Source organism: Patiria miniata, unplaced genomic scaffold (assembly GCF_015706575.1).
Source record: "Patiria miniata isolate m_02_andy unplaced genomic scaffold, ASM1570657v1 HiC_scaffold_6, whole genome shotgun sequence".
Taxonomy (NCBI): Eukaryota; Metazoa; Echinodermata; class Asteroidea; order Valvatida; family Asterinidae; genus Patiria; species Patiria miniata.
The window spans coordinates 19,129,654-19,155,034 of record NW_024037073.1 but is presented as its reverse complement, the minus strand read 5'-3'; the positions used below and the strand labels follow the sequence as shown (position 1 = coordinate 19,155,034).

At 40.7% G+C, this 25,381-nt stretch overlaps 1 protein-coding gene across 2 annotated transcripts; it reads left to right on the top strand.

Moving 5' to 3' along the window:
• The first annotated feature begins 2,386 nt into the window (after window positions 1–2,386).
• Window positions 2,387–22,060, top strand: LOC119743228 (gametogenetin-binding protein 2-like). 2 transcript variants are annotated; one of them, XM_038219617.1, is made up of 14 exons: window positions 2,387–2,592; window positions 5,745–5,877; window positions 9,256–9,351; window positions 10,383–10,495; window positions 12,222–12,368; window positions 13,104–13,202; window positions 13,854–13,964; window positions 14,680–14,883; window positions 16,383–16,557; window positions 17,174–17,422; window positions 17,964–18,186; window positions 19,760–19,953; window positions 21,261–21,371; window positions 21,524–22,060. In XM_038219617.1, the coding sequence occupies exons 1-14, from the start codon at window positions 2,432–2,434 to the stop codon at window positions 21,749–21,751; spliced, it is 2,244 nt and encodes a 747-aa protein (XP_038075545.1). In that variant the 5' UTR covers window positions 2,387–2,431; the 3' UTR covers window positions 21,752–22,060. The 2 variants fall into 2 exon arrangements, with proteins under 2 accessions (XP_038075545.1, XP_038075546.1); XM_038219618.1 differs by lacking the exon at window positions 2,387–2,592 and adding an exon at window positions 5,084–5,211.
• The last annotated feature ends 3,321 nt before the right edge of the window (window positions 22,061–25,381 follow it).

Sequence of the window (25,381 nt, the reverse complement as noted above, 5' to 3'; positions counted from 1 at the left end):
CCAACTGTAGGTCCACAGTTGGGCTGGCCCAACTATAGTTGGGCCTGTCCCAACTATAGTTGGGCCGGTCCCAACTATAGTTGGGACGGTCCCAACTGTAAGTTCCACTGTTGGGCTGGCCCATCTATAGTTGGGCCACTCCGATGATCCGATCTTTTTATTTTGCGGTGTCCCAACTATAGTTTACATTGATGTACAACTATAAAACGTTCCCTATACAGCTCTGATACACGTCTGACTTTACTGGGGACCACTGAAATTAGCTATTGATGGGGCAAATCTATAGTTGGGCCACCCCAATCTTGTTATTTTGCGGTCTCAACTATAGTGTACATTGTACGATTATAAAACATGCCCTACAACTCTAATACACATCTGACTTTACTTTGGACCAATGAAATTATCTATGGGTGGGGACCATCTGTAGTTGGGCCACCGCAATATTTTTATTTAGCGGTCCCAACTATAGTTTACATTGATGTACGACTATAAAACATTCCCTACAGCTCTGTTACATGTCGGACTTTACTTGGGACCTTTGACATTAGCTATGGGTGGGGCCCATCTATAGTTGGCCGGCCATGGCAATCTTTGAATTTTGCAAAATGTTGCTGGACAATAAAACCCAGCAGCTGGACAACTCATCCAACTAGGCAGTACCACGTGACCGGCCAGCCTTGCGGCATGCATGCACGACGAATACACGGTGCCAGCGCCGCGGAACATTTAATCCAACAAGATCTATGAAGCATCCGGCGCAACTCCAGTCCCCACTATAGTTGGGACCGATGCGATAGTTGGGGCGTAACAGCAGCATTGAGCAAACACACCGGTCCTTTTTCAATTGTTTATGTCATGTTTTGAGGTATGCTTCTGACGTAACTGCCCTCGGTGATGGTGCATCGCGTAAGGGGTTTATTGGCCTGGGTGACAGTAACTTTTTATAAGGGTTGCAGTGTACTGGTGGTATTCACTGTAGTACCTTGCGTATCCACACTTGTGTGTCGTGTTTAGTGTTATTTAGGGCATAGATGTTAGCTCAATAGCTGGCTTCCTCAAGACATGGCCAAGCCACTTTTACCTATCACTGATGGGTTATTAGCTTGACAGTGTCTGTTCAGAAATCACATGCCCTCCTTCCAAATGACATCCGAAGTGTACAAGCATCACTTTTGCATAAAGGTTTGCCATTGTGTTCCTGGGTATGAGGTGACTTTTTTTTTAATGCAAAATGTCTTCCGGAGGTAACAGTCTCATCCACAGAATGAACAGTTTTTGTCATTTTGTCAAAAGTATGCATAAAGGCGGATAATTTTCCCCTCCTATAAAGTAAGGTTATTCTGAAAGTCATTCCCCCAGAATATACAAAATGTGATTGATTGGGAGGGTTTAAGTTTGTTGTAGCTTGTGGCAGTCCTGGTTTAAAAAAAAAATGGCCAACTGCTGTTCACTATTAAAAATTGCACTTGTTTTGACTGAACAGCGTCGGTTTAGAGAGAGATGGGTGATATGTGAAGTTGGGAGGAATTTGTTGGTTTGGAATTGACACTCCCACCGCCGTAGCCTCATTACCAGGAAAGGTTTACTAGCCTCGGACAATGCACAACATCGACGTCGTAAACTTGGTGAAATCTCTACTGAACTAAGGTGTTAAATTATGAGGAGCATTTCTACAGAGGCAAAAGTTGACTGAAAAAAGGCACATAATGTCTGGTCCTCCATCCAACCCAGCCTTACCTCTTATGGTTTCCTGCACCATGTGTTTCATCGCGTTGTGCAGGATGCGCGTTGGGTTCCATGGCTTTGTCACTGATCTCTATATATAGAGATCAGTGGGCTTTGTTCGCTTGCAAGCGCGCGCACCCTACAGATGTACGCGTTTCATTGTTCCAAAATACATGCGGTTGTGTTATTAAAGTTCTACATTTTAATTTGCAAAAAACATAATAAATACAATCGAACATTTATTTTAATCAAATGAAAATATAACCGGCTGGTTTTATAACTAAATCGTATATTTCAATGAATTCATCAAAGTTCGGGAAAAAAATGAAAATGGAAACAAGCATTTTTAACACTAAACAAAAAGATTTGCAATGGACGCGGGGTATGGAATGAATAATTCGGCGAAACTACTCAATTGTTCTGTCTCCATGGATTTCATGGAACTCATTGGCGCATTGGCAACGGACGCAATGCGCGATACATGTTGTGGCGCGTGTTCAGTGTGCGTTTTCCTCTTTATTCCTTGGCCAAATAGGGCAAAGTAACCCGAAGAAAATAATAAACTAGATAAAATTAAACCATCATCTCTCTGCTCCAAAAGGCCCAGCTGAATTCGTTTTCGCTCTTTAGTCTCGACAGCGCAGGTTCAAAACACCAATCGACATCCAGAGATTTTGGACTTGGAAATTTGTCGAATTTTTGAAGAATGACACATGAAACTGCGGAAAACCCTTCGGAAGGAGCGCTGGCGACGTTGCCGATTTTCGACCGGGAATTTCGAGTCTTCGGCCCGCCTGTCGTGAGCGAAGCCATCAAGAGACACCAGAAAGAACTGCAGGCGGAGCCCAGGAAGTGGAAATCGTTGAGGTAAACGAACCGTTTGGAATAGAATATGCACGGCAGGTGCCTTATACTTTAGAGGGTATTCTTTGTTTTAATTTAGTAACAATTACTGCATAGGCCTAATAAGGTGTTGCTCACGCCTATCCTAGCGATACAAAACCACTGCCCTCTATAACTCCGCATTTAAACGCATAACGGTCAACCAATCAATCACTCTATCGGTCAACCATCGATCAATTTTAGGATTTTGCCGTATGGTTTCCCCATCCCCACCCAACCACCCCATCCCCTCGTCGATACGGATTGATGGCACTGACCCGGAATAAAGATACAAGGTTGGACTTTGATCGGGGAGCAGCCACTTTCATTAAACCGCCTCCGGGTTGAGGCGAATCAGCTCAGGAGGGACTAAGCCGAAAGAGACCCATCACAGACGGGACCGGACCATCATCCATGCATGGCACCTTACCTAGTGCGAGATGTACACCGCCGTAAATGATTCGGACGACAAGGAGAAGTGCCACTATCTTGCAGTGTTATTAACAGATCGGCACAACAAACGCCACCGGCGAGTAGTATGCAGGCCGAGTCGAAGGACTATATACAAGCGACTGGTGAAATCTTTAGAGTCCAGGTTTAGGCCACAGCTGGTATCGAGCTTAGCTCATGCAGGAATCATCGGCAGAAGCCGTCCGAAAGCCTCGGACGGAATTTTCAAGACTCCTTGAAATACTAGCTGAGAGCTGTCTAGCAGCGAGCGCAGCTACACGAACAGACCAAGATGTGAGATTCTATCCGACATTGGACCTGCGCATGCCCCGAATGTGTCAGGCAAAAGTTTCCCAGCAATCGGAGAGCGCCACTTCAGCAACCGCCTTTTGAAGTTCCAATGGTGACTAGGCCTATATATCGATATAACAGATCCTCTGGAAAGAGACGACCTCTGGAAACCGGTATATTGTAGTCAAAGCATACACAGACTATACATGAAATGGACGGCGAAGCATAGTTGCTCCGATCGCCGCCGATGTGGTTTTCAGACGTTTCGGCACACGGAGACTTCTTTAGACTTCACGGTGACCACAGGGCAGGGAATTTGAAAGCGAGCTCTTTCAAAAGACCTGCCAACTTCTTGAGATCAACATTACCAGAACGACTTCATACCACCCGCAAAGTGCTATAGTGACGGGCAGGTATAGAGGTTTAATGGGACTCTCAAAGTGATGTTGTCATCGTATACCTGTGAGAACCAAAGGGCCCCGACTGGAATTTGCATGTTAATACCGACTTTTATGCTGGCCTGTCGGACCACAGAAGAGCACGGGAATGTCACCAAATCTAATGATGTTTGGACGGGAGATGAGACTTCTCATTAGTGTCATTTTGCTTACCTGGCGAGTCAGTGGAGCAAATTAGGCTAATGTTGTCGAGCTGATGGATGAGAGGTTAGAAGTCGCGCATGAAACATCAAGAAACATTTGAAGAAATGTGCAGGTTATCAGCACCAACATATTACGATCACAGGGTGACCAACGAGAATTCAGGGTTGGAACCGCCGTCATGACGAGAATCAATACCCGCCAGGTGGGAGGGTCCCAAAAACTACATCCGATGTTTGACGGCCCCTGTCGCATTAACTCTCAGTGATGTGGTGGTCAGGATTCAAAAAGGCCTAAGACACAATTAGCCGAAAGTGGTCCACGTCAACTTGCTTATTATTGTACATGCCTAAGTGAATCGATCATGGAACAACCAGAAGACTCAGGAGTCACCCGCGACAATATCCTACCAAAAGGGAGGCATTAATATACCGCAGACAGAACCCCAAAGCCCAGAGGACGTTTTGTGTTATTCCGTAAACTGAATTAAACTTGGAGGGAAATCCAAAGTCAGAGACTTTTAAGTAAACTTTTCTAAGTTGAAACGTTGGTCAAGTTTAAAGGTGAGCTTAAGAAACTTTGTTATACTTCCAAGAAGTTTTTTAAAATCCAATTTGCTCATAAGAAAATTAATCTCAGAGCTGCACACGAGTCACTAGTTTGAGCTGCGTTTTCTGATTTAAGAACACACTGCTTCCTAGAGGGGTAGTAGAGGGCGCTGGCGCGTGGCTGCGATGCCGTGGACCAGATCACGGTGATGTGCGCCCGCGTGATCAGTGCTGAGTTTCAGGTGAAACTATCCGCTCCGTTCACAAGTACCCCCTCACCGGCAAAGGAAGTACAGTTGGAGGTGCGCGCCACTGCGTGTACATCATTGATCTCCATATGGAGATCAATGGTGTACATAGAACAAATTCCCTGGTGTACGCGCGTTACACACAAGGAACGGTGCGCGTCAACCAGCGAAATGTACCGCCCATGGGACGTCGTTGCAAGGTAAAAGGGCGCCCTCTTTTGGTAGCGCACGGAGCTCATACCAGCCACTTCACTGCATGCATGCAGGGTGCAGAGCAACCTCGTGCCCCGTGGTTACGATCTTGCAGCGCCATGTTGTTTCCCATCATGCCTTGCGCAATAAGGAACGAGCACGCGCCCCTGGAGTCGAGGCTGGGTGCAGGGTGCAGGCTGCCGAGCTGTTAACGACTTATTTTCACTCCGAACAACTGATTGTAAACGACGTACCTTTATGATTGAAGATTAACCTGTAAGTTACAAGAAAATTTAAATTCACGCAAAAATCGCAAGCCATAATGCTGGAAACAAGACTATCCGAAAACATATTACTTGAGTAAATGATTCCAACCAACGAATCAGTCCGGCACAAAATGGCGGATTTCGATATCGGCGGATAACATTAGTGAATGAAAAAAAATATCCGCATATTATCAAAAGACCATAAAAATTCATTTTTTTAAATTTAAAAATATAATTCTATTCGTATTAAAAAGGTACCAAATGATGAACAGTCCCAGTATTTTGTCATTATGAAGATATCAGTCAAGGAACTTTTGCACTAATTTTCTTAAGCGGATGGATTCTATTTCACGTAGATGTGTTGCAGGGCATCACGAACTGTGTACATTTTTAATGGGCCTGTTCAAAACCTATGACGTGACTGTACACTCTGTACTTGGAGAACCACCTCCTTTCACAAAAACGCAAAAAAGTCATGTTATAAACCTCAATCTTGACTGTCAAGTGCTTACAACTCCTCTGTATTTATTTGTCCAACGGAAGGGGTTGCTGGATGGAGCCTATGGGACTGGCAAAGTTGGTGGGGGTGTGCCCGAAAGTGGGAACCTGCAACGTGAACAACCCCTACCTGTTCAAGCGCAGACAGCTACCGTTGACAGCTGATGGCTCGCTTACTGTGAGTATGGGTTGTTCCTAAATGTAAAAGAAGTAAAGAGCAATCCTATTTTATAATATTTCTTATGTCTATCGGCTCAATTTTGTAAGTTTTCAATACTGTGAAGATTGTATATATATTTTGAAAACAGGTTTACTTCTAAAAGTTCATGTTCACCAATGTTCACGTAAACTTGTGTTTTTCATTTGATTAAAATCTTTGCCGTTTGGTTTTTTGGTCTTTTGTGTGTGTATATTTGTCTAATTAAATACTTTATAACATTTATTTAAGTTATTCATTCTTCTTATTGGTAAGAACTAAGACGTCTGCACTAGTACTAGTAGAAAGCAGGAGGTCGTGGGTTAGAGTCCCACTCAAGTGATTTTTTCCAACATTCACCAGGGAGGTTACACACTGGAGTATACAGTGTTTTATACGTCGGTGAAGGGCAAACCCTAATATTGATTACTATTTATAAGCTTCAAACATCCTGTCTATTATTTTGAACATCCCATTTCCATTCATTCTTAACAACTTACATTTTGACACTGTTTTTTTGGCAACCCAAAACGATAGAGTTTATTAGGCCCCCAAAAATAATTTTGGGTTACCCTACCTACCCTAATTTGACAGCCCCTACCCTAATTTTTTTGTTTTGAAAAATGAGGAAAGAAACCCGAAAACCATCAATTACTACCAATATCCTTAAGGCAAAATAAAAAAAAAAACATGTTTAGCATCCTGCCTCTTTGACAAAAAGGAAGGAGGAGGCCCTTTTTTTTTTTTTTTTTTTCTTTTCAAAATGGCCGCCCGACACATTTTTCAAGACAACGCGGCCGGGCTATTTTTCAAGATGGTTACCAACTTTTTTTCAAAATGGCCGCCACTTGGACTCATTGACTATTTCCACAGCTTTATACACGGTATAAAAGTCTAAAAATATGATTTCTTTCGTCAGAGATCGTTAAAATTTATCAATTTTGTCTTTTAAAAAAAAAAAAAAAAAAAAAAAAAGGAGGCGGCCTCTAAAATGGAAGCGGGCGGGGACGCTAAACATGTTTTTTTTTTTACTTCGCCTAACTACATGCAGAAACCTGCATATGATTGAACACAAAAAAATACCCCCCCCCCCCAAAAAAAATCCCTACCTACCTACCCTATTTTCAAATGCCATGTAATCGGAGCAGAACTATTTGTTGGGAGGCCTTAGAGATTCAAAAATATTCAGTTCTTTTGTCAAAAATTTAAGAGACGATTCAAATTGTTTTTTATTTTTTATTTTACAGCACCTCAAAGGTGTGTCTATTAGTGCACACCGTTACTTGAAAAAGTTTGTTCAAAAAGCAATGCACATATCCATGTACACATATTGCACATTGGGCTATCCGTACTGCATCATCCGTTGAAATTGTATACGCTTTAGTTTAGGTAGTGATTGAAACACGTACATGAAGAATACACATAATTTTGTTTATGTGAAACTGAAACGATGTAGTGGTGTGGTAAAAAGATAAATATTTGTGGTTGGGTTTAACATGTTTAAAGCAAAGCAGCTAATATGTGAATCTGATTGAAACAAACTAGGGCCTGCCTTGATTTTAATTTTCAAATCCTCCATTGATAAAACATCATAGTTAAATTATGTCAATGTTTATTTCATAAAATGTAGGCCTACACTTTGCCAAAACTAATCCAAATTTGATCGAGAGTTCCGTTTTGTACTCGCAAAGCTGCTGCCTGCTCTCTATTTGAGCTTTTAAGTCCGTCAGGTGTGCAGAGAAATACTACACTTGGATTTTCACTTGTTCAGAGTACACATCACGGTACGCAACTGGTAAACGCACAGTGCAATTTACGCACATCGACAACAGACACATGGATTTTCGGCCTTAGTCTTTCATCTTATTGCCCATTTGATTTATTTGAAACATCTGTAATTGTCTAAAAGTTGCATTTATTTTATCCTAACCCTTAGGCACTTTTGCTGGGTGCCTTCTAAAATCTACCTAAACCCAATTTACTGTGAAAGAAATATAGTACAGTCCATTGTTTAGATACGCATCTATAGGACATCTATAATTTAGTCACATGAAAAAAAGATGAATGGCTAGTCTTGAATAAGGAAATACACATGTATACATTATATACATGTATACAGAGTTTGTGATTCCACGCAAAGTGGACATGGTTGAAAGTGGAAAATTTATGAAATCTTCAAAACTACAAGCATTACTACCTCAAGTGTGGTATCAAATTAAAGGGGACACAGGACCTTTCATTTGAGTGGTGTGCCAGGGAGGAATATGGTCAAATGTACTTATGTCTAAAAAATGTTTGGGGGCCTAAAGTAGTAGATTTTAGGAAGAAAAGACAGCTTGTTTTCACATTTATGCAAAATGTAAGTGCTATTGTGAGTTGTTTTGTTTTTAAGACACAGAGAAAGGTTCACATTCTATGCTGAAAGAGTTGTTTTAGTTTGATTTTTAGTTCCGTACTTGTTTTAACTTGTACCAAAGATGTGCGGACAAACTGTAATGCGAGTTACCGTAATGCTAGTTACCGAAACATATTCCCCTAAAGATCTTGTGATTGATTATTTTTTAATCGTTGTTTATGCTAGCATATGACTTACACTCTAATGATGTAGGGGCACTGCAATGATTTTTCCAACAGTGCACAGTATGAGGTATTTATTTTTGCTGTGTCCTTTTTGTGTAACGTAAGTTACCGATAAACATATTGCCAAACAACAGAAATTTATGTTGTTGGCCTTGTTTTTACTTCAAGGGATCGTCTGTGAGAAAAAAATCCACCCTAAATGCTTTGACTTTATAGAATAACAGCACAGAATTGACAGAAGATCCCTCTTATGTATTATGTAACACGAGTTACCGTGCAATTTTCCTGTTGATTTTGATTGACTCAGAGTAATCAGGATTTCAGTGGTCAAAAAAAAAATGGCAAGACCAAGAAAAGCCTGATGTGTTTGTGTGTGTTTCCTTGATAACATCCTGTTTCTCTTTGAACCATGTTGGGAACACGACACGTACATTTCCTAAAAAACGTTTTACTAAAAAGTCTTATCAACGACAGTGTCGAAATATTAAAAAAAAAAATCCAACATTAAGAACTGATTCAAATGCGTTGGGTTCTCATTAACCTTGATGTAAAACTGACAGCCATAACAGTGGAATCTCGATAAGTCAAACCTCAGGGGAATTGGCTCAAATTTTGCGTTAAGCAGAGTTTTGAGTTATCCAATGGATTTTCTATTCAGCAACAATTGACGGGAATAAGTTTTTTACTTTGAGTTAGAAGGTTTTTTGAGTTAACAGGTTTCGAGATTTCACTGTATGTATATCCAATCATTTGTATATCTCAATGTTTTCCAACATGCAGATGGTTATGGAGTTGTCGGACATCAAGTACGACCAGTGCGACCACAGTAAAGGGAAAAACAGAAACAGACATGCAGAGATAGATTCCTTCATCGAGGTAAAGAAGCCAAACAAATAGTCTTCATTCAGGCAGTGATAATAACTTAATATAAGGGGCAAGGCAAAGTAGTTTTGGGTGCCATAAAAAAGTAAAGTAAAGTCTGTCACAAAAAGTAAAGTCTGTCACGGGCCAATGTGGCCCATCAGGCCGGTGTTTATCTTCGGTTTCAGTAACATGAAACGACTGAGAATATTTTTTACTGCACACACATATTTCTGACTTTGATTCTGGAGGTGTGCAAACCCAATGTAAAAGACTGTCAGTTCAGGGGCACTGTACCCATCCTGACAGGTTCCAACAAAATACATTATTGAGGTTTGATGGGTTGGTGGAGGTTAAGGTGGTTAGGGTTAAAGAATGTGTCCTGAATTTACAAAATCTTATATCAGATGTAACAGGGACGTGAAACAAATTTGACCGAAAGTTTATGGATTCAACCGCGTGCATATGATAACCTTTAATAGCCCTGCCAGATGTAACACAATTGTAAAAGTCTGTTGGACCTTGTTGCATTGGGCCATAAACACCAATTGACATACTGCTAGTTCTGAGATAAGCGAATATTTGTTGCATTTGGCAATCACAGAATTTGAGACAGGTTGTCCTGGAGAATTTTGACTTGTTCGATTTTGGCATACCGCAGGGCTCTCACTATAACAAGTGGTGCATGTTGTTGCATTGGGAAGGGTGTCGTGACCAAATCTCCTATAGGATTAAGAATAAAAGCTAACATTCTATTCCCGTTTTATGGGACAGAGATATCAAAAAAACAAAATGGATTTTGGAAAGAATGTTGCATGCTGATGCCACTTTTTTCATCATGCATTATCGCAATGAAGGTCAGTCATTGCGAAAAAGTTTTTAAAAAGACGTAAATCTGGGACTGAGAAACTTTTGTTAGAAAATACTTTGGAAATGCACTTGACTCTCCGTAGACTTTGTACACAACCAAAGAAGTGGCGTCTGGATACTACTACATGTACATTCTTTCCTAGATTAAAAAAAAAAATTTTTTTTTAACGTTTCAGAAGTATAATGACTTAAGCCGGGACGAGCTGGCAGCGGCCGTTATGATTCCTAGCAAGGAACTCTTTGGTCACACCATGCAGGAGAGAGTGCCATGCGTTGGCTGCCGGAGGAGGTGAGAATCCCACAAATCCCATCTGTCAAATTCCATCAAAATGAAGATACTGCCTCATCTGAAAAATGCTAATCCCACAAATCCCATCATCAGATTCTATCGAAATGCAGACACTGACTCATTGGAGAACTGCAGATCCAACAGAACCCATCAATCAAACTCTATACTGCCACATCTGAAAAATGCTGATCCTACAAATCCCATCAATCAAATTTTATCAATGAACAGTGATGAAGATACTGCCACATCTGAAACACTGCTAATCCTACAAATCAAATCAATAAAATTCTGTCAACGTTTGAAAAAAATGCTCATCCCACTGGATCCCATCAATCAAATTCTTTCACATGTATAGATATTTTTCAATTGGTTGGCCCTGTGTCCAAAGTGCATACATGGTAACCCATTGACTGTTCCCTGACTCTTCATCTGAATGAGATAACTGAGACAGCATTCGAAGGAAGGGCCAGAAATCGCTTATCAAAGCAAACACTGAGATTTTGTTAAAGGCATATAGGATCATTTGCATTTTCCCCAAAGTAACCTACCTAATATTTGTCAAAAATCTTACTTGGATTGATGATTGCACTGGTACCAAACACCCAGTGAAATTATTCCGTCTGGCTTTTGGAAGAAAACAAGAAATGTACGTAATTTCCAACGATTAGTCAATTGACTGATCTTTGGAAATAAAGAATGCTATGGACGAAATCGTGTTTCCTGATCGAAAGGTTGTACATGGTTTTCCACTGTTTTCTTTAAAAGTATAATATCCATCCACTGAGCTAAAACTTTGACAGAGTAGGTTTTGAACATTCTTCATTGGATTCTGAGTGATGTTATTATTTGAAACGAACGAAATGCATGAAAAACTAATCATCTGATATGCCTGTAAGGGCCGGACTGGATACCTGCCCTGATACATGTCTTCGAGCACAGGCAATATCGTTTGTTAGCTCATCACCGGCCCATGGTATACTGATGGTTGCAGGTTCGAATCCTACATGGTTCAATTTGCTTGGTCAATCTGTAAAGTCACAATAAGCCATTTGCAAGTTAAATTTGAATAAAATTTGGAACGCTGACTTAATCCAATGGTTTGCGCGTTTTAACTTTGCATTCTCCCGACCAAAGAGACTGTTACTATATCACGTGATTTGGGGCAAGCCTTATGCTAGCAACCCCCAGCTCCGGCATGGTCTGGTTTCTTTGTGCCATTCTCACCCGATGTGAACAATGTATTGATGCTGAACGTCTCACGTAACTATGCAAAAGCTTGCCCCGAATCATGTGATTAGAAACAGTGTCTTTGGTCTGGAAAATTCAAAGTGAAAATGTGCCAAGCATTCTGAGCAAGTCAGTGAACCAGATGTTATTCAAATGTAAATCCCAAAGGGCATAGGTTACTCGCAAATGGCTTATGCCACCCAGTGTGTATTCCACTTATGCGAACAGTGCAAACATTTGCCAAGGTTCGTGTTCAATTCCATTTTAGATCACGGGATCTTTGGGTAAGTGAAACCCTCCTTTGCACTGTGGCCATCTTTTGAGGGTTTTGCTTTTGTGTTATACAGGGATGCACATGTATAGAACATGTGTGCATCAATGAATTAACACATAACAAAACACACTTCAAGATGGTTGCCGAATGCAATCTATTTATACAGCTTTTGCCTGTACTTTATGCAGTTAATTGCATTTTGAGGCATTTTGTGACTCGTTGCAGCATGGAGCAGATGTTTACGCGACTGCGGGACCAGCACCATGTGAGGGCGCTAGAGCCCCTGGTCATCACGGGCCACTCGGAGCTGTCTCTGGTGACGGAGCTGCTGTACGATCCCAGAAAAATGTACAGTCTCTTCCATTTACACGGGTAAGCCAAAATCGCATGGCTTTGGAAGGAACTCACGGAAACCAAGTTTTCTCCCACATTTTGTCGAGACACATTTAAATTTTAGCAAAATTTCACCATTTAATTTGAAAGTTATGTTAGGAGTAAGCACCGTCGATATCAGAATTTTCAATAATCGATATAAATCCAATATTGAGAATATTTGATATATCGATTATCCCATGTAAAAGTTTAAGACCATAAAGTTGACACTTTGATAAATAAAAAAAAAAAAAAACCCAACAAATCTTAAGTCCCAATTTCCCTCGGCTTTCTCGGGAGCATATTGCTCAAACTTTTTACAACAAATCTCAGCACTGACAGTTTGTCCAGAATTGGCGTTTTTGTTTTTTTATAGTTTTACATTTGGCGAGACCACGAATTCCAGCGAACGCAGAGTACAAAGCAACTCCACTTGGCATTTCGCGATGTTTATATTTTTCAAAAGTTGCCGCCGATTTATTTAATTACACAGCAAACGATAAACACAAAGTAAAAGCACAAGCGGGAAATTTATTTTGACGATAATCTGACGTATTTTCGATATGATTTCTCAATATCAAAAAATTTCGATATTTCGATATGATAAAAAAATTGCTATCGGTGATATCGATATCAAAAAAATATCGAATAATCAAGTAATATAGATATTGACGGTGCTTAGTTTTGAGTCTTGGGGTCTGAATGTGAATAACAATTTGTGTGGTTTTCCCTCAGGTCCAAACTGGATGATCTAGTCAACACGCTACACAAGAACAAGAAGAATCGTCGCTGCTTGCTGCATTCACTAGATAATCACAAGACCAAACAGATATCGTAAGTATATACATCTGATATCGAAGACATCGCATTCGGCAATGCAGGAGAATTATTGGAATTTCATGGAAGTTTTATTCTGCAATTTAAAAGTTTTGGAAGCTCATGTCAAATTTGGTTTCTTAATTACACATTTTTGAAAGGGATGAGTGACTTTAAAGTGGGAATAGATATTATAAATGTTGCCCTAACTTCCCCAAATCTTCCAAAATTCTTTTGCCATATTTTTGGTTGATTCAGGATTCTACAGCCGAGCTACTGTTGACTGAAATGTGCCTCAGCCCTGCACTCAATCTATCAAACCCCAATGGCATGTTTTGTTGGAATCTGTCAGGATGTGTACAGTACCCTAAACTGACAGTCTTTTACATTGGGTTGGCACACCTCCAGAAACTAAGTCAGAAATATGTGTGTGCAGTTTCCCATATGGTGTTTGAATTGGCCAGGATGGGTATGGTTCCTAGTAAATCATGCTAGGGGGTTAGGGTTAATATCCATAATTTCCTGGTAGGCAGGAAAATGCCATTGCTTTCCAGCACAGCATTATATTATTGTAAATTCAGGAAGCTTCCTGGTCAGCAAAATACAGGGAGCAAAGGGTTTAGTGCTGTTTTACAGTGTATTTTTTCTTCTTCTTTAATATGTTTGCAGGACATGGATTGACATCTGGGAAGTTATGGAGAAGCCTTGCAGGGAAGAGGTCACCTTCGTTCTGGCATCCAGTCTACATAGCACAACAGAGGCATACCTGAGAAAACACAGGTGAAAATATCTGCATTTCTCATTGCACAAGCTGTATGCCCAGAAATGTGCCCAAAATAAGGCATACTCTGGACATTCTATTTTTGATTTTAAAGGGAATATACAACATTTTGCAAACATCAAAAAACAAAAGTACTACTTTAGTTTGAAATACCTTGCTGGACTGTTAGTGAATGACAGTCTAAAGCATCCTGTAAAATCATGGCACCTCGTAAACTGATATTTTCAAGAAAAGTGGTATTTTGTATCAATTTCCAACGCTGGTCGGCTGACTAGCGTTTTGAAAAAAAAACTGGCTTTTTTCAAATACTGCCCTAGAATTACCATATTTAGTTAGTCTGAATTTTGTTTGCAATCGATTACACTCCAACGAACGGGTACAAGCCAGCTAGACTGGTTCCCTGACCTTACAATTCCTGACATCTTTAAATACTCCGTGTCATCTTAAGTGGGGTCAGGGAACCAGACTACAAGAACATGATTGGCTTTCTCGGTTTTTCCAGCATCTACAAACACAAAACTTCCAACAAGTCAGTGTAACAATATTTGCTGTAAAAAACTAACACCCCCCCCAATCCATTCATTTCTGAAAATTACAGCAAAAGCAAATGTTGTATATTCCCTTTAAATTTGATAGACCAATGTTTTCATTCCTTCAGATTAAGACAAATTCCGATTTCATTTAATCTGTCTGTTTAATGATTCTGTTATGCAGGTTTTGTGGGGAGTGCAAGACGAAGGTCATGCGAGCCTACAGTATCCTGGTAGGGGAGGTGCAGCCCTGCGAGGAGAAGGGCTACTGTAGCGCCCTCTATGAGGGAATACGGTGCTGTCCGCGAGACAAGCACATCCACCTGCTGTGTGAGACGGACTTCATCGGGCGGCTGATAGCCAGGGCAGAGCCAGAGCTCAACGGCATGTAAGTTGCAAGTGTTGCAATTTGGTTAAAGGGAATATACAACATTAGCAAACATTGAAAAACAAAACTACCAATTTTTTACGAAATACCTTACTAGGATGTTGGTAAATGACAGTCTAAAGCATCCTGTAAAATTATGGCACCTGGTGTGAAGTCATTTTCAAGAAAAGTGGTATTTTGTATAAATTTCCAACGGTGGTCGGCCGACCACCGTTGGAAAAACCTAATTATTTTTTAACTACTGCTCCAAATTTATCATTTTTTTAGTCCAAATTTTGTTTGCTATTGGTTACATGTTCATGAAGGGTGCAGCCCAGTTAGAATGGTTCCATTACCTTACAATTTTCCGGCATCTATAAATTGATTCATTTCATCTTTAGTGGAGTCAGGGAGCCAGACTACTTGAACATTTTTGTTTGTCTTGGTTTTTCCAGCATTTTCGAACACAAAACTTCAAACATGTCAGTGTAACAATATTTGATCTGTTATACTAACCCCTCAAAATAGTTTATTTCTGAAAATTACAGCAAAAGGCAATGATGTACATTCCCTTTAAGTATAGACAAATCCGGTGGCAGCCATTTTCTGCAGTGGATCAGGCTCAAGCGAGTTGCCCTCGGGTAGTATGCACGTACTCCGGGCTCCTTCCACCAATAGGAATACCAAAATGCGCATGCGCCTTGTCTTTAAGAACGCATGCAGCATTCGCGTGAGCTTGAGCGTGACGCCACCGCAGTAAAAGCTTCTAATTCTGGTTGCCGGATTCCGCTATAGGTTAAGTGTAACAATGCCATCAGAAAAGTCTAAACAAGTCATTGTCCACGGTTTCTTGTGACCGGACTTGTGATTTTATTTGTTGTTGATTTTTTATGACTTTTGATTGGCCCTTCGATCGATTCAATTACAACTTTGCCCAGAAGTAAAAAATTCAAAATCACTTCTAAAGGAACACTTAGGGGCACCATTCCCATCATGCACTCATGCTCATGTAGGTGGGAGGTTTTTTTTGCAGGATTGAGGATGGTTACTAGCCAAAAGGGCCTAGGGGGTAAGGGTTAATTAATGGCCAAGTTCGGCCAAGGACCATTAGTCGACTAGTTGTTGATTTGTGACGTACCTTATGCTTGCGCAGTAATAGCAACGTGGGAACGTCTCTAGTCAAACGCTGGTCAAAATGTCATCGCAAAACTTCTGGATCCTGGCTCCCTGCTGTACGTTATGAATGCGCACGGCTATGGTTACCAGCGGTGCAACCAGCCCCAGTAGGCTGGTTCCAAATAGTCGACTTGCGTAGTCAACCACCGTTGACTAGACAAAGTTCAGGCAAACTTTAGTCGAACTATGGTTAACCAATGATCAACAATAGTTCTTGCACGAATTTGCCCAATGCTGTCCCAGAAATTCTTCAGGAAGCTTCTAGTGGTAAACTGACCCACAAGGATTTCCTGTGTCATGGAACTTCTTAAATCGTGCTTCTTTTTTTTTTTTTGCAATTCAAGACGGAGAGAAAGGCATGCCAAGACCATCGATATTGCTCAGGAGGAAGTGTTAACGTGTTTAGGGATCCACATCTTTGAGCGGCTGCACAAGATATGGCAGAGCCTGCGCGCTGAGGAGCAGACATTCCTGCTGCTGTTTCATGCCGGGGTTCAAAAACTGGAGAAAGCACTTGAGGTGAGTTCTAATTAGACTGGATTCTGACGTGACGCACGAAATTGTCGTAGTTGCTATGCACCTTGACAATGCTGCCTTTCCTGATGCCTGATTGGACAAATTATTGTCTTGACAATGAGCTCGCATCTGAGAGTAATCTAGTTTGTTACAAGTTACAGATTTCATGGAAAATTACCTTACTCCCTGCGTGAATCTTTAAGTTTCAAATAAATTTACCTTATCTCCTGACCAATGAAGTTACTGGATCGGTTCATAAATATGCATGAAATTTACATTATGTTGTTTCTGCTCGTGAATATGCAGATGGCCCTGGAGGCCAAACGGTATGTCCAAGCTGGTCTGCGAGGGGATCACAGAGGCCGACTGGCTCAAACACTGACCAATGAAGTGACTGGATTGGGTCATAAATATGCATGTAAAGTTAACAATCTGTTGTTTCTGCTCATGAATATGCAGATGGCCCTGGAGGCCAAACAGGGTATGTCCAACCTGGAGCAAGTCTGCAAGGAGACCATGGAGGCGGACCGGGTTAAACACTGACCAATGAAGTAACTAGATTAGTTCATAAAAATTCATGAACTGAAAAATTATTTGGTTTCTGCTCATGAATATTCAGATGGCTCTGGAGGCCAAACAGGGTATGTCCAAGCTGGAGCAAGTTTGCGAGGAGATCACGGAGGCCGACCGGCTCAAGCAGCAGAAACGGGACCAGAAGAAACAACGGCGCAAGGCCCGCAAGAAGAACAAGAACACGGCCGAGGGCGGGGAGGCAGAAGAGGAGGGGCGGGGTCATCTTGAGGAGCCAGGGGAGGGGAAAGTGGAGCACAAGTGCCAGCAGGAAGGCAGCGGAGAAGGAAAATGCTTGGTAAGTTTATTTTGCTGTCTGATAGAACTGAGGGGCCAGTGTCAAGGATGTGTTTTTGCAACTCCAAACAGGGTTTTCCCCTAAGTAATACATTCGTTAGATTACTAATAGTCATGTGCTATTAAAATTCACAAGCAGAATTTTACCCCAATTTGTGACCACAGGCACAGATTTTCTAAAAGTGGCATGATTGTCGTAACTAAATTCAATACATATGATTGTTTTTTGTTGAAATTGTGGTGTCTGCTGTTGGTACGTTAACGAAAAGTTTTCAAAAGAGTACAGTTTTGTTATCTGGCCACACATTAAAAATTGAAATTCTGAGAGTGCTAGCAACATTCAAAGTACATAAAGTGCAATTTGTCAAATGTGTTTCTTGTAAAATAACCAGGTTTTTGGGTTTTTTTTAAGAAGTAACTTTTAATGAGATATCAAAAATAAAGCTCAGTAATCTTTCGCATTCATTCATCTTTGGAGTTGTTCTTTCAATCAAATGATCCCATTCGAATTCTCCCAATGTTATTTTTGCCATTGTTTACAGTGTGACAACGACGAGAATGACAACACAGACGTACCTTGCAAGGCGTGCGACGCCCACTACAAGACGTCGCCCGCGCCCGACGACCCGCGGCACACATTACGCAACGACCCAGACTACTCCAGCGGGATTGACTGCGGGGAGGACTGCGGCCACAGCTCACGGGAGAGCTCAGAGGTGGCGTGCTCTGAGGGCATGTGCAACCACGACGTGGGGTCAATACAGGGTAAGATGGGTGCTTGTGGATCAGGGGCCAATTTCACTGCGCTGCTAAGCACAAAAATTTGCTTAGCACAAAAAAAGTCTGGCTTTTAAAAGCAGGTTACCAGCCAAAACTCCATGTGATATGTATTGTGATTGGTATTCAGCTGTTGTTTGCTTAGCATGAAAATCACATGGAGTTTCTGTTTTATCATTTAGGGAAAACTCAGGAGTTTTGGGGGGAAAAAACACCAAAAATCAGGGAAACTTAAGGAATCTTGTGAGGAAGGGTGGCTATAGACAAATTCGGCGGCAACCATTCTCTGTGGTGGCACAAGGCTTGCGCGAGTCGCGCTCAGGTAGTACGCATAGGATAACCAATACCAATAGGAATACCAAAAACGTGCGCACGCCTCGTCTTTAAGAACGCATGTAGCATGTGCGTGATTCTGGTCGCCGGATTCCCCTATAAGGGGAGAAGGGAGGCCATCGCTTGTCTACAAGTTGTCTGTGTATTATCAGTATTTTAATAGTTGCTTTGCTGCAACCACCTCTTGACTTCCTAGTAACGTTGTTAAAGTGAAAATATTTCTCATGCAATTTTTTTGAAATTTCTCAGGGAAAGATCAGGGAAAAACTCAGGGAATTTTGTGTTCATAAAGTGCTGGAGACCCTGTTTAACAGATTTGTTGGAACAAAAGAGTCGCCACACTCTGCACTTTGTATTATATTGTATTACATGTATGCTACACATGAATTCACATTGCAATGGACTACTCTTCAAATGGACACGCCTTACTCAAAATTTGAAACTTCTTTTATCCTAACGTTGCCAAATCCCCCAAAATCCTCTTTGCATAGTGGAGGATTTTGCAGGATTGAGGCTATGTGGAAAAGGCTACATGTAGGTGATTGTTGGGTTTTAAATTCAAAAATCTTCTATTCTTCTTATTTTTTTTGGTGCAATGATCTGTTGAAGTGATCATTTTTTTTTATTGGATGAAATGTTGCATCAGAGAGAATAAAATTCAAATATTGATTATACAGTGTGTATAAGATAGGTCGATCAAAGACAAAACCCAATGTTTGAACTTAGAAATTAGGTACTGCTAAACCACAAACAATTACAAATTTATTAAACTTTTATTTTTCTGGATGCCTCACTAAAAAAAAAAAAGCAAGGGCATAGAAACTTTTCAATGTAAAAAGTCCTTGTGGAGGTAAAAAAAAAAGGTAAAGGAAACGAACCTGTGTTCACAGGAATGGAGTGTTCATTTCTCTTTTTTTAGTGTTTGGGCCAGACTCGTATGCTGCTGTGGGGGGGATCGCCACACCTCCTCCACAACAAGTCTGTTACCTTCCCAGCATTGAATAATGCTGGTACCCATTTAACACCTGGGTTGAAAGGAGCAATTGAGGTAAAGCGCCTTACTCAAGGGCACAACACGCATGGCCACGGCGGGGCTCGAACCCACTACCTCACGATCATGAATCCTGTGCTCTACCGCTATTCCACACGTGCCCACAAGCTGTGGAAGTCCAGCTTGCAAAAGGACACATAAAGAACTGATTTAAGAGAATAAATGTTTTTGTTGAAGGTGAAGATTTGCAAGAAGACTCTTGCGGTCAGGATCTGTCGCAAGAACAAGATGAGATCTGCGTGGACAGTACAGTGTGTCATTCCACGTCGGACAGCACGGTGTGTCCTTGCGATCATCGATCGTCTTCCCAGCATTCCAAGTGTGACGGAGGCAAACCGCTGGACTGTGTGCACTGCGACGAGGAACAAGAGGTGAGGAGAGCGGTAACCAAAACAAAGAAGGCCAGGCTAGACAGGGCTTCAGTAACAACAAAAATCTGAAAATTTAAAAGCACCCTCAATAATGGTTGGAAATTCTGCAGCTGTAAATTCACCCCAAGATTTTAATTTATTAATTTCTTATTCAACATCAACTTCTATTTTCTTCTATTATTTCTATTCTGCAACCACATGCCCTCTTTAAGTTAAGATCAGATTGATTTCACCAAGATTTGATGGGTCATATAAGCCCTAGGCTTCAATTTGACCCACAATTTCTAGCAAAATTCAAGCAAGAACAAGTCTGCAGAATTTTCCAGATTGTCGGAAGAATTCTGCAGACTTTTTGCATAATTCTGGAGAACTGCGACATTCTTGGTCCATAGGTCTATCATTACTCAACCTTAACTTAAAGGTAATAATTATATACCACAGTTGCTTCTCCTGTAATTGTCAGAAATGGATGGATTTGGGGTTGGTTATTTTATAGCAAATTTTGTTACACTGACCTGTTTAAAGTTTTGTTGTTCTTGTATGCTGGGAAAGACAAGAAAAAAATGTTGTTCTTGTAGTCTAGTTCCCTGACCCTACTTCAGACAAAACAGAGCAATTTATCGACTTAGGTGAATTGCCAGGTCAGGGAACCAGACTAGCTGGCTTGCACCCGTTCATGGATGTGTAACCAATTGCAAACAAAATGTGGACTAACTAACTTTGGTAAATTGGGGGCAGTATTTAAAAAAGAAAGTCTGTTTTTTCCAACGATGTACAGCCGACCATCGTTGGAAATGTTCGCAAAAATATTTCTTGAATATGAAAGCATTTCCTAATAAAATAGTAGTTTTATATTTTGATGTTTGCAAATGTTATATATTACCTTTAAACAAATCTCTAAGTGGTTATTATACTAGGTCTTCATCCAGAATTTATGTACCCTTGGCCAACAACTATGAGGTCTTCATACTTACCCTGTCAACTAAGCAGATGGTTTTGAAATTAGCAATAGCAAAGGGCTTTTTTTTAATTGTCGCAAATTAGCCAACCGTTTTCTTTACATTTTACCTTTCTGTTGGCCATCATTAAGCATTTTGTGTACAATCATATGGAATGCTACCGAAATGGTCACAATTTTGGTCTCACGTTTTGCGTATCTGTGTTTGTATTCCGTATGATCCTTCAAGAACTTTGACGCTCTTTCGGTTGTGCAGGTTAAGGCTTAAATCAAAAGTGCCTTTCGAACCCAATCAAGTAAATGTTACTTTTCCCACGTAACTTAAAAAAAAGTTATCATTGTATTTCAGTCCCAGGTAACAGAAGAAGTCGACCAGGTCAAGAAAATCTGCCAGTGTTCGACAGAAGCTCAGCTCCGACGTGCAGTGGGCTGGACGTCCACGCTGCTGGACATGTTAGAGGTAGGGCTTGAAATCTAGGACACCATTTCTGTCTCCGTACAACCAACTAAGCGATTCCCTCCTACAGAGCAATTGCTGAAAAGCTCAAAACCTAGGACACCATTCTTGAACATGTAATAATCAAATTGTGGTCAATTCACCCTTTCCCCCAGGGTTCGTGTTCGTCGGACGACGAGCCAGTCATATCGCCCGAGGAGATCAGACGGTTCCGCGACAGCCACAAGTCCCTAGACCGGCAGCGCAAGAAGCTCCGCGCCAAGATCCGGCACCGCTACAACAAGAAATTTGCCCTGCGGCAGGGCGCCACCAACCAGGGCGATGGCTTCACGGTCCAAATCCAGAGCCTTGTGCAGGAGATCGGCCGCGTCACCCTGGAGTAGACGAGTATTATTTATTGCTATCAACGCCGTTATTTAAAACAAACACAAAGAAACGGGCATTGTGTTTTTTTGGACCTTTCCTTGTTAGCAGAGCTGTAGTCAAGTCAATTTCTAGTGAAAACACAAGCCAGGTCACAAGAAGAAAGAGGTAGAAAACGACAGAGGAATGCCCTTTTTCATAGTCATTTGAATAGCTTGTCTCCATCGCTTTCTACTAAATAACAAGTGATTGACTTAAAGGTAGAGTAGATCATTTGCATCTATCCCAAAAGTAACTGACCAAAATATTGTTAAAAAGCTGATTTGGTTTAAGGATAGTAATGGCACTAAACTCCCTGTGAAATTATTCTTTCTGACATGCTGTCATTTTGAAGAAAACAACAAAAGAAAATCGTTCCCAAAGATGTGTCAAGTGACACATTTTTGGAAATCTCCATTGGCAGTTGGTTTTTAATTGGTCGGATCCATGAATTGGGTGCAAGTGCGTTGACACGACCCACACGCGCGCCGTTGCTATTATGAGCGAGAATCGTCGGTTCGGTGTGTGACATCACATGTACCGGTAGCAACAATTGGCTGAATGAAAATCATGTCCCAAATGCTGATTTCAGGATTGTGTCATGTGACTCAGCAACTTTTGAATTGAAATCTAGATCCAGAATATATATTTTTTTTCTTAAAATATACAGCATTCACAGAGCTAACGCTTCATCAGGTTAGTTGTTAAACCTGCAACTTTAGATTTTGAGCACTTGTGTTACTTCAAAACGAAAAAAAATGCACCAATGACAAGTGGTCTACCCTACCTTTAAAGATAGACTTTTGAAGGACTTGTGATGGACTTGTGATTGACTTGTGATAAACGTGTGGGGACTTTACTACAGCTCTGCCTGTCACCCTTGCAGGACTGAATTGCATTAGGAACATTTATCTTTATAGCCTCCACAGCATCTGCCTGTATTTGTTTTCACACCAGTCACATCATTTCGCCACCCTCAAATTGATTTGGGCTCATGTCAAATTTTGCAGTGCCAGTTGGCCTCCTTGTTAATCTCCCTAACGGAGAATTCAAGAGGAATTTCTACCAAGTACCAAGTTTTCAGCGACCATGCAACACATCAGTAAAATTTTGTCACGTGTGTATAATTTTGTAGCAATTCCATGCATTGGGTTTTATCATGACTGACTTGATAGAGGAAATTTATCCCTTATGACACTTTTTGGAATGCAAAAATAAAAGATAAACATTTTTTTTCAAGGGGGTTGCAAATGAAACAAAACATCTTTCAGGACTAGGAATGTTATTTGACGATAATGTGAAATAGACACACCCAGAGAGAAAAAAAACCAAGTAATCTAGGACCTGCTGAATACCATATACGTTAATTTGACTGCATTCAACCAGTCATGCTTCAACCAGGCAAACATCCTCTTGCATTGACATTTTATTGAATTTATTCAATATTTATTTTTTTCCGCATTTTTTTCTAACCCAATCATGAGTATATTATGTTTATATTTCTGAGAGGGTTCAAAGTAAGGTCCAATTTTGTCAGTATTGTTAAATAATTAACATATTCTACAGTCCGTGTTACTCGGATCTCACACAATTTTGGAATGGTCAAAAAGAAAAAAGTATTACTGTTAAATCCAGGTTTTCAGGCATTTTTCTTTTCACTCATGGGTTGGCTGACAGTGTACAATCTGTCATTTACATCAAATCCAAGCCATTTCAAACCATTGGTACATGAAATGGGCTCCATGCACGAACAAGAGAGGGCGCTTTTTGACCAATTTTGAGAGTTTAGTGGACTGGATATATCGTGTGCGCGTACTGGTTCACGCCTGTGTAGTGCAAAGTACGTACGACTAGTTTTGTTGTGAATGTGCACAATGCCATAGCATCTTCGCATGAGCATCAGGCATTGTAGGCAATGCATTCGAATGTCTCTCCCAGTGGTCTCCCCCAACTCTCCCTTTCTTACCGTTGAGGGGGTACTTGTGCACGGAGCCCATATGGAATAGTCATCAAAATCTTTCTGTTTGCTTGAATTCAAGGGATTCACAATACACGGTCCTGCCAATTTTTTTTTTACTCAAAAGTTGCTTTTCAACTTATTCATCTTCCTGCAAGTTTACCATTTGAGCATTGGGTTTGCTCTGGAATCTACCCGTAATTTCATCATACAGGTTTATCATTTCTCCTGCATTGTATGCATGTAGTATCACACCCCAACAACCATTGGAGTTAAATCATGCATATATCCAAACAACCTTTTAACTACTTTAGTGCAAAATGAATACAGTTTGGCAGTGTCTTCAAACGTGTGTTGACTTTTTTTCATGATGCACTGTGGGTAAAGCAGGATTTAGCACCTTCAATGACAATTTTTTTGTATTGCATATTTTTGTCTTGAAATCATTGATTTGGACTTTTTTATATGATTTTTAAAAGAATTCCCCACAGTTGTGAGCTACCACTCTGCAAAGTCTGTGTTACTTTTGGGGCTCCTGTTTTTGGGGGGTTTTTCCTCTTCTTGTCTCCAATTAATACATCTTACTTTTTCAAAGATTGCTGCTGGTTCAGGAATTCATTTTTCCCCAGTAATATTTTCCCAAGGTCTTATAGTGTGGCTTTGAAACTTGAAAAAAAGTGCTCGGGTAAACAAAATTGTTGTTTAAAAAAAATGCAAAAATAAAAGTCACAATAATGTAATTAAATTTAAAAAAAGAAGAAAATAATTGACAAATTTAACAAATGGCATTAAATATCATAATTATTCATATAAAGGACCACTGGATGTGCTTATTTAGTGACTGCGTCTTTGCTGAAATTGGATATATATGGATTATAAGAGCAGTCTTGAGTATGTGGCGCCGTGGAATTAAAAACGAGCAATACGTCAAAGTGACCTTAAAGGTGTAAGTGTGCATTCTTGCTGCATCTTGTTTTGGGATACTAGTAGGAATACATTCAAACTATTTGTTGTTACAGTTTGTTCAAATTTAATGACCAAAATGAAAAATATTTCAACATTTCATTGTGGTTTTTCCAGTGTCATGGTACATTATCTCAATTTCATATTCATAAATACCTAAGACAGTTTACCCATTCCTATTGGTCAAGAGCCCGTCACGTGCTTTTTTTTTTACATGGTTGATAAAACACCAACAGGGTTTTAACGCTTTATTGCTGCACCACTTCGCTCCGATCTCCATAAAAGGATATTTTAAGCACTACGCGCGCGAGGCACATACCATAGATATGGCAAGAGGGGTGTTTTCACGATTTCACAAAACATGAGGTAAAATTGTTGAACAAAATCGTTGAAAAATTGTGAATTTTTGACTTGTTTTGACTTTCGACTGAAAGGTATTTATGAATGGGAATAAATATGAGCTTGGCTGGTATTAAACAAGTCCATTTAAAACTGACTAGGGGCCTGGTACGTCACAGATAAAGGTCCTCGCCGATCCTTGTCCAGGTCCCTAGCCGTGTTTAAACCGATTTGTTTTTCCGGCCAAGTAGAGAGCACAGAATAGACCCGCAGGACATTTTAGGAGAGCCCCATACATTGGTTACCCTCACTGTGTATGGGCGGTGTTTGCTGGTCCTAGGGCCGGCCTTTA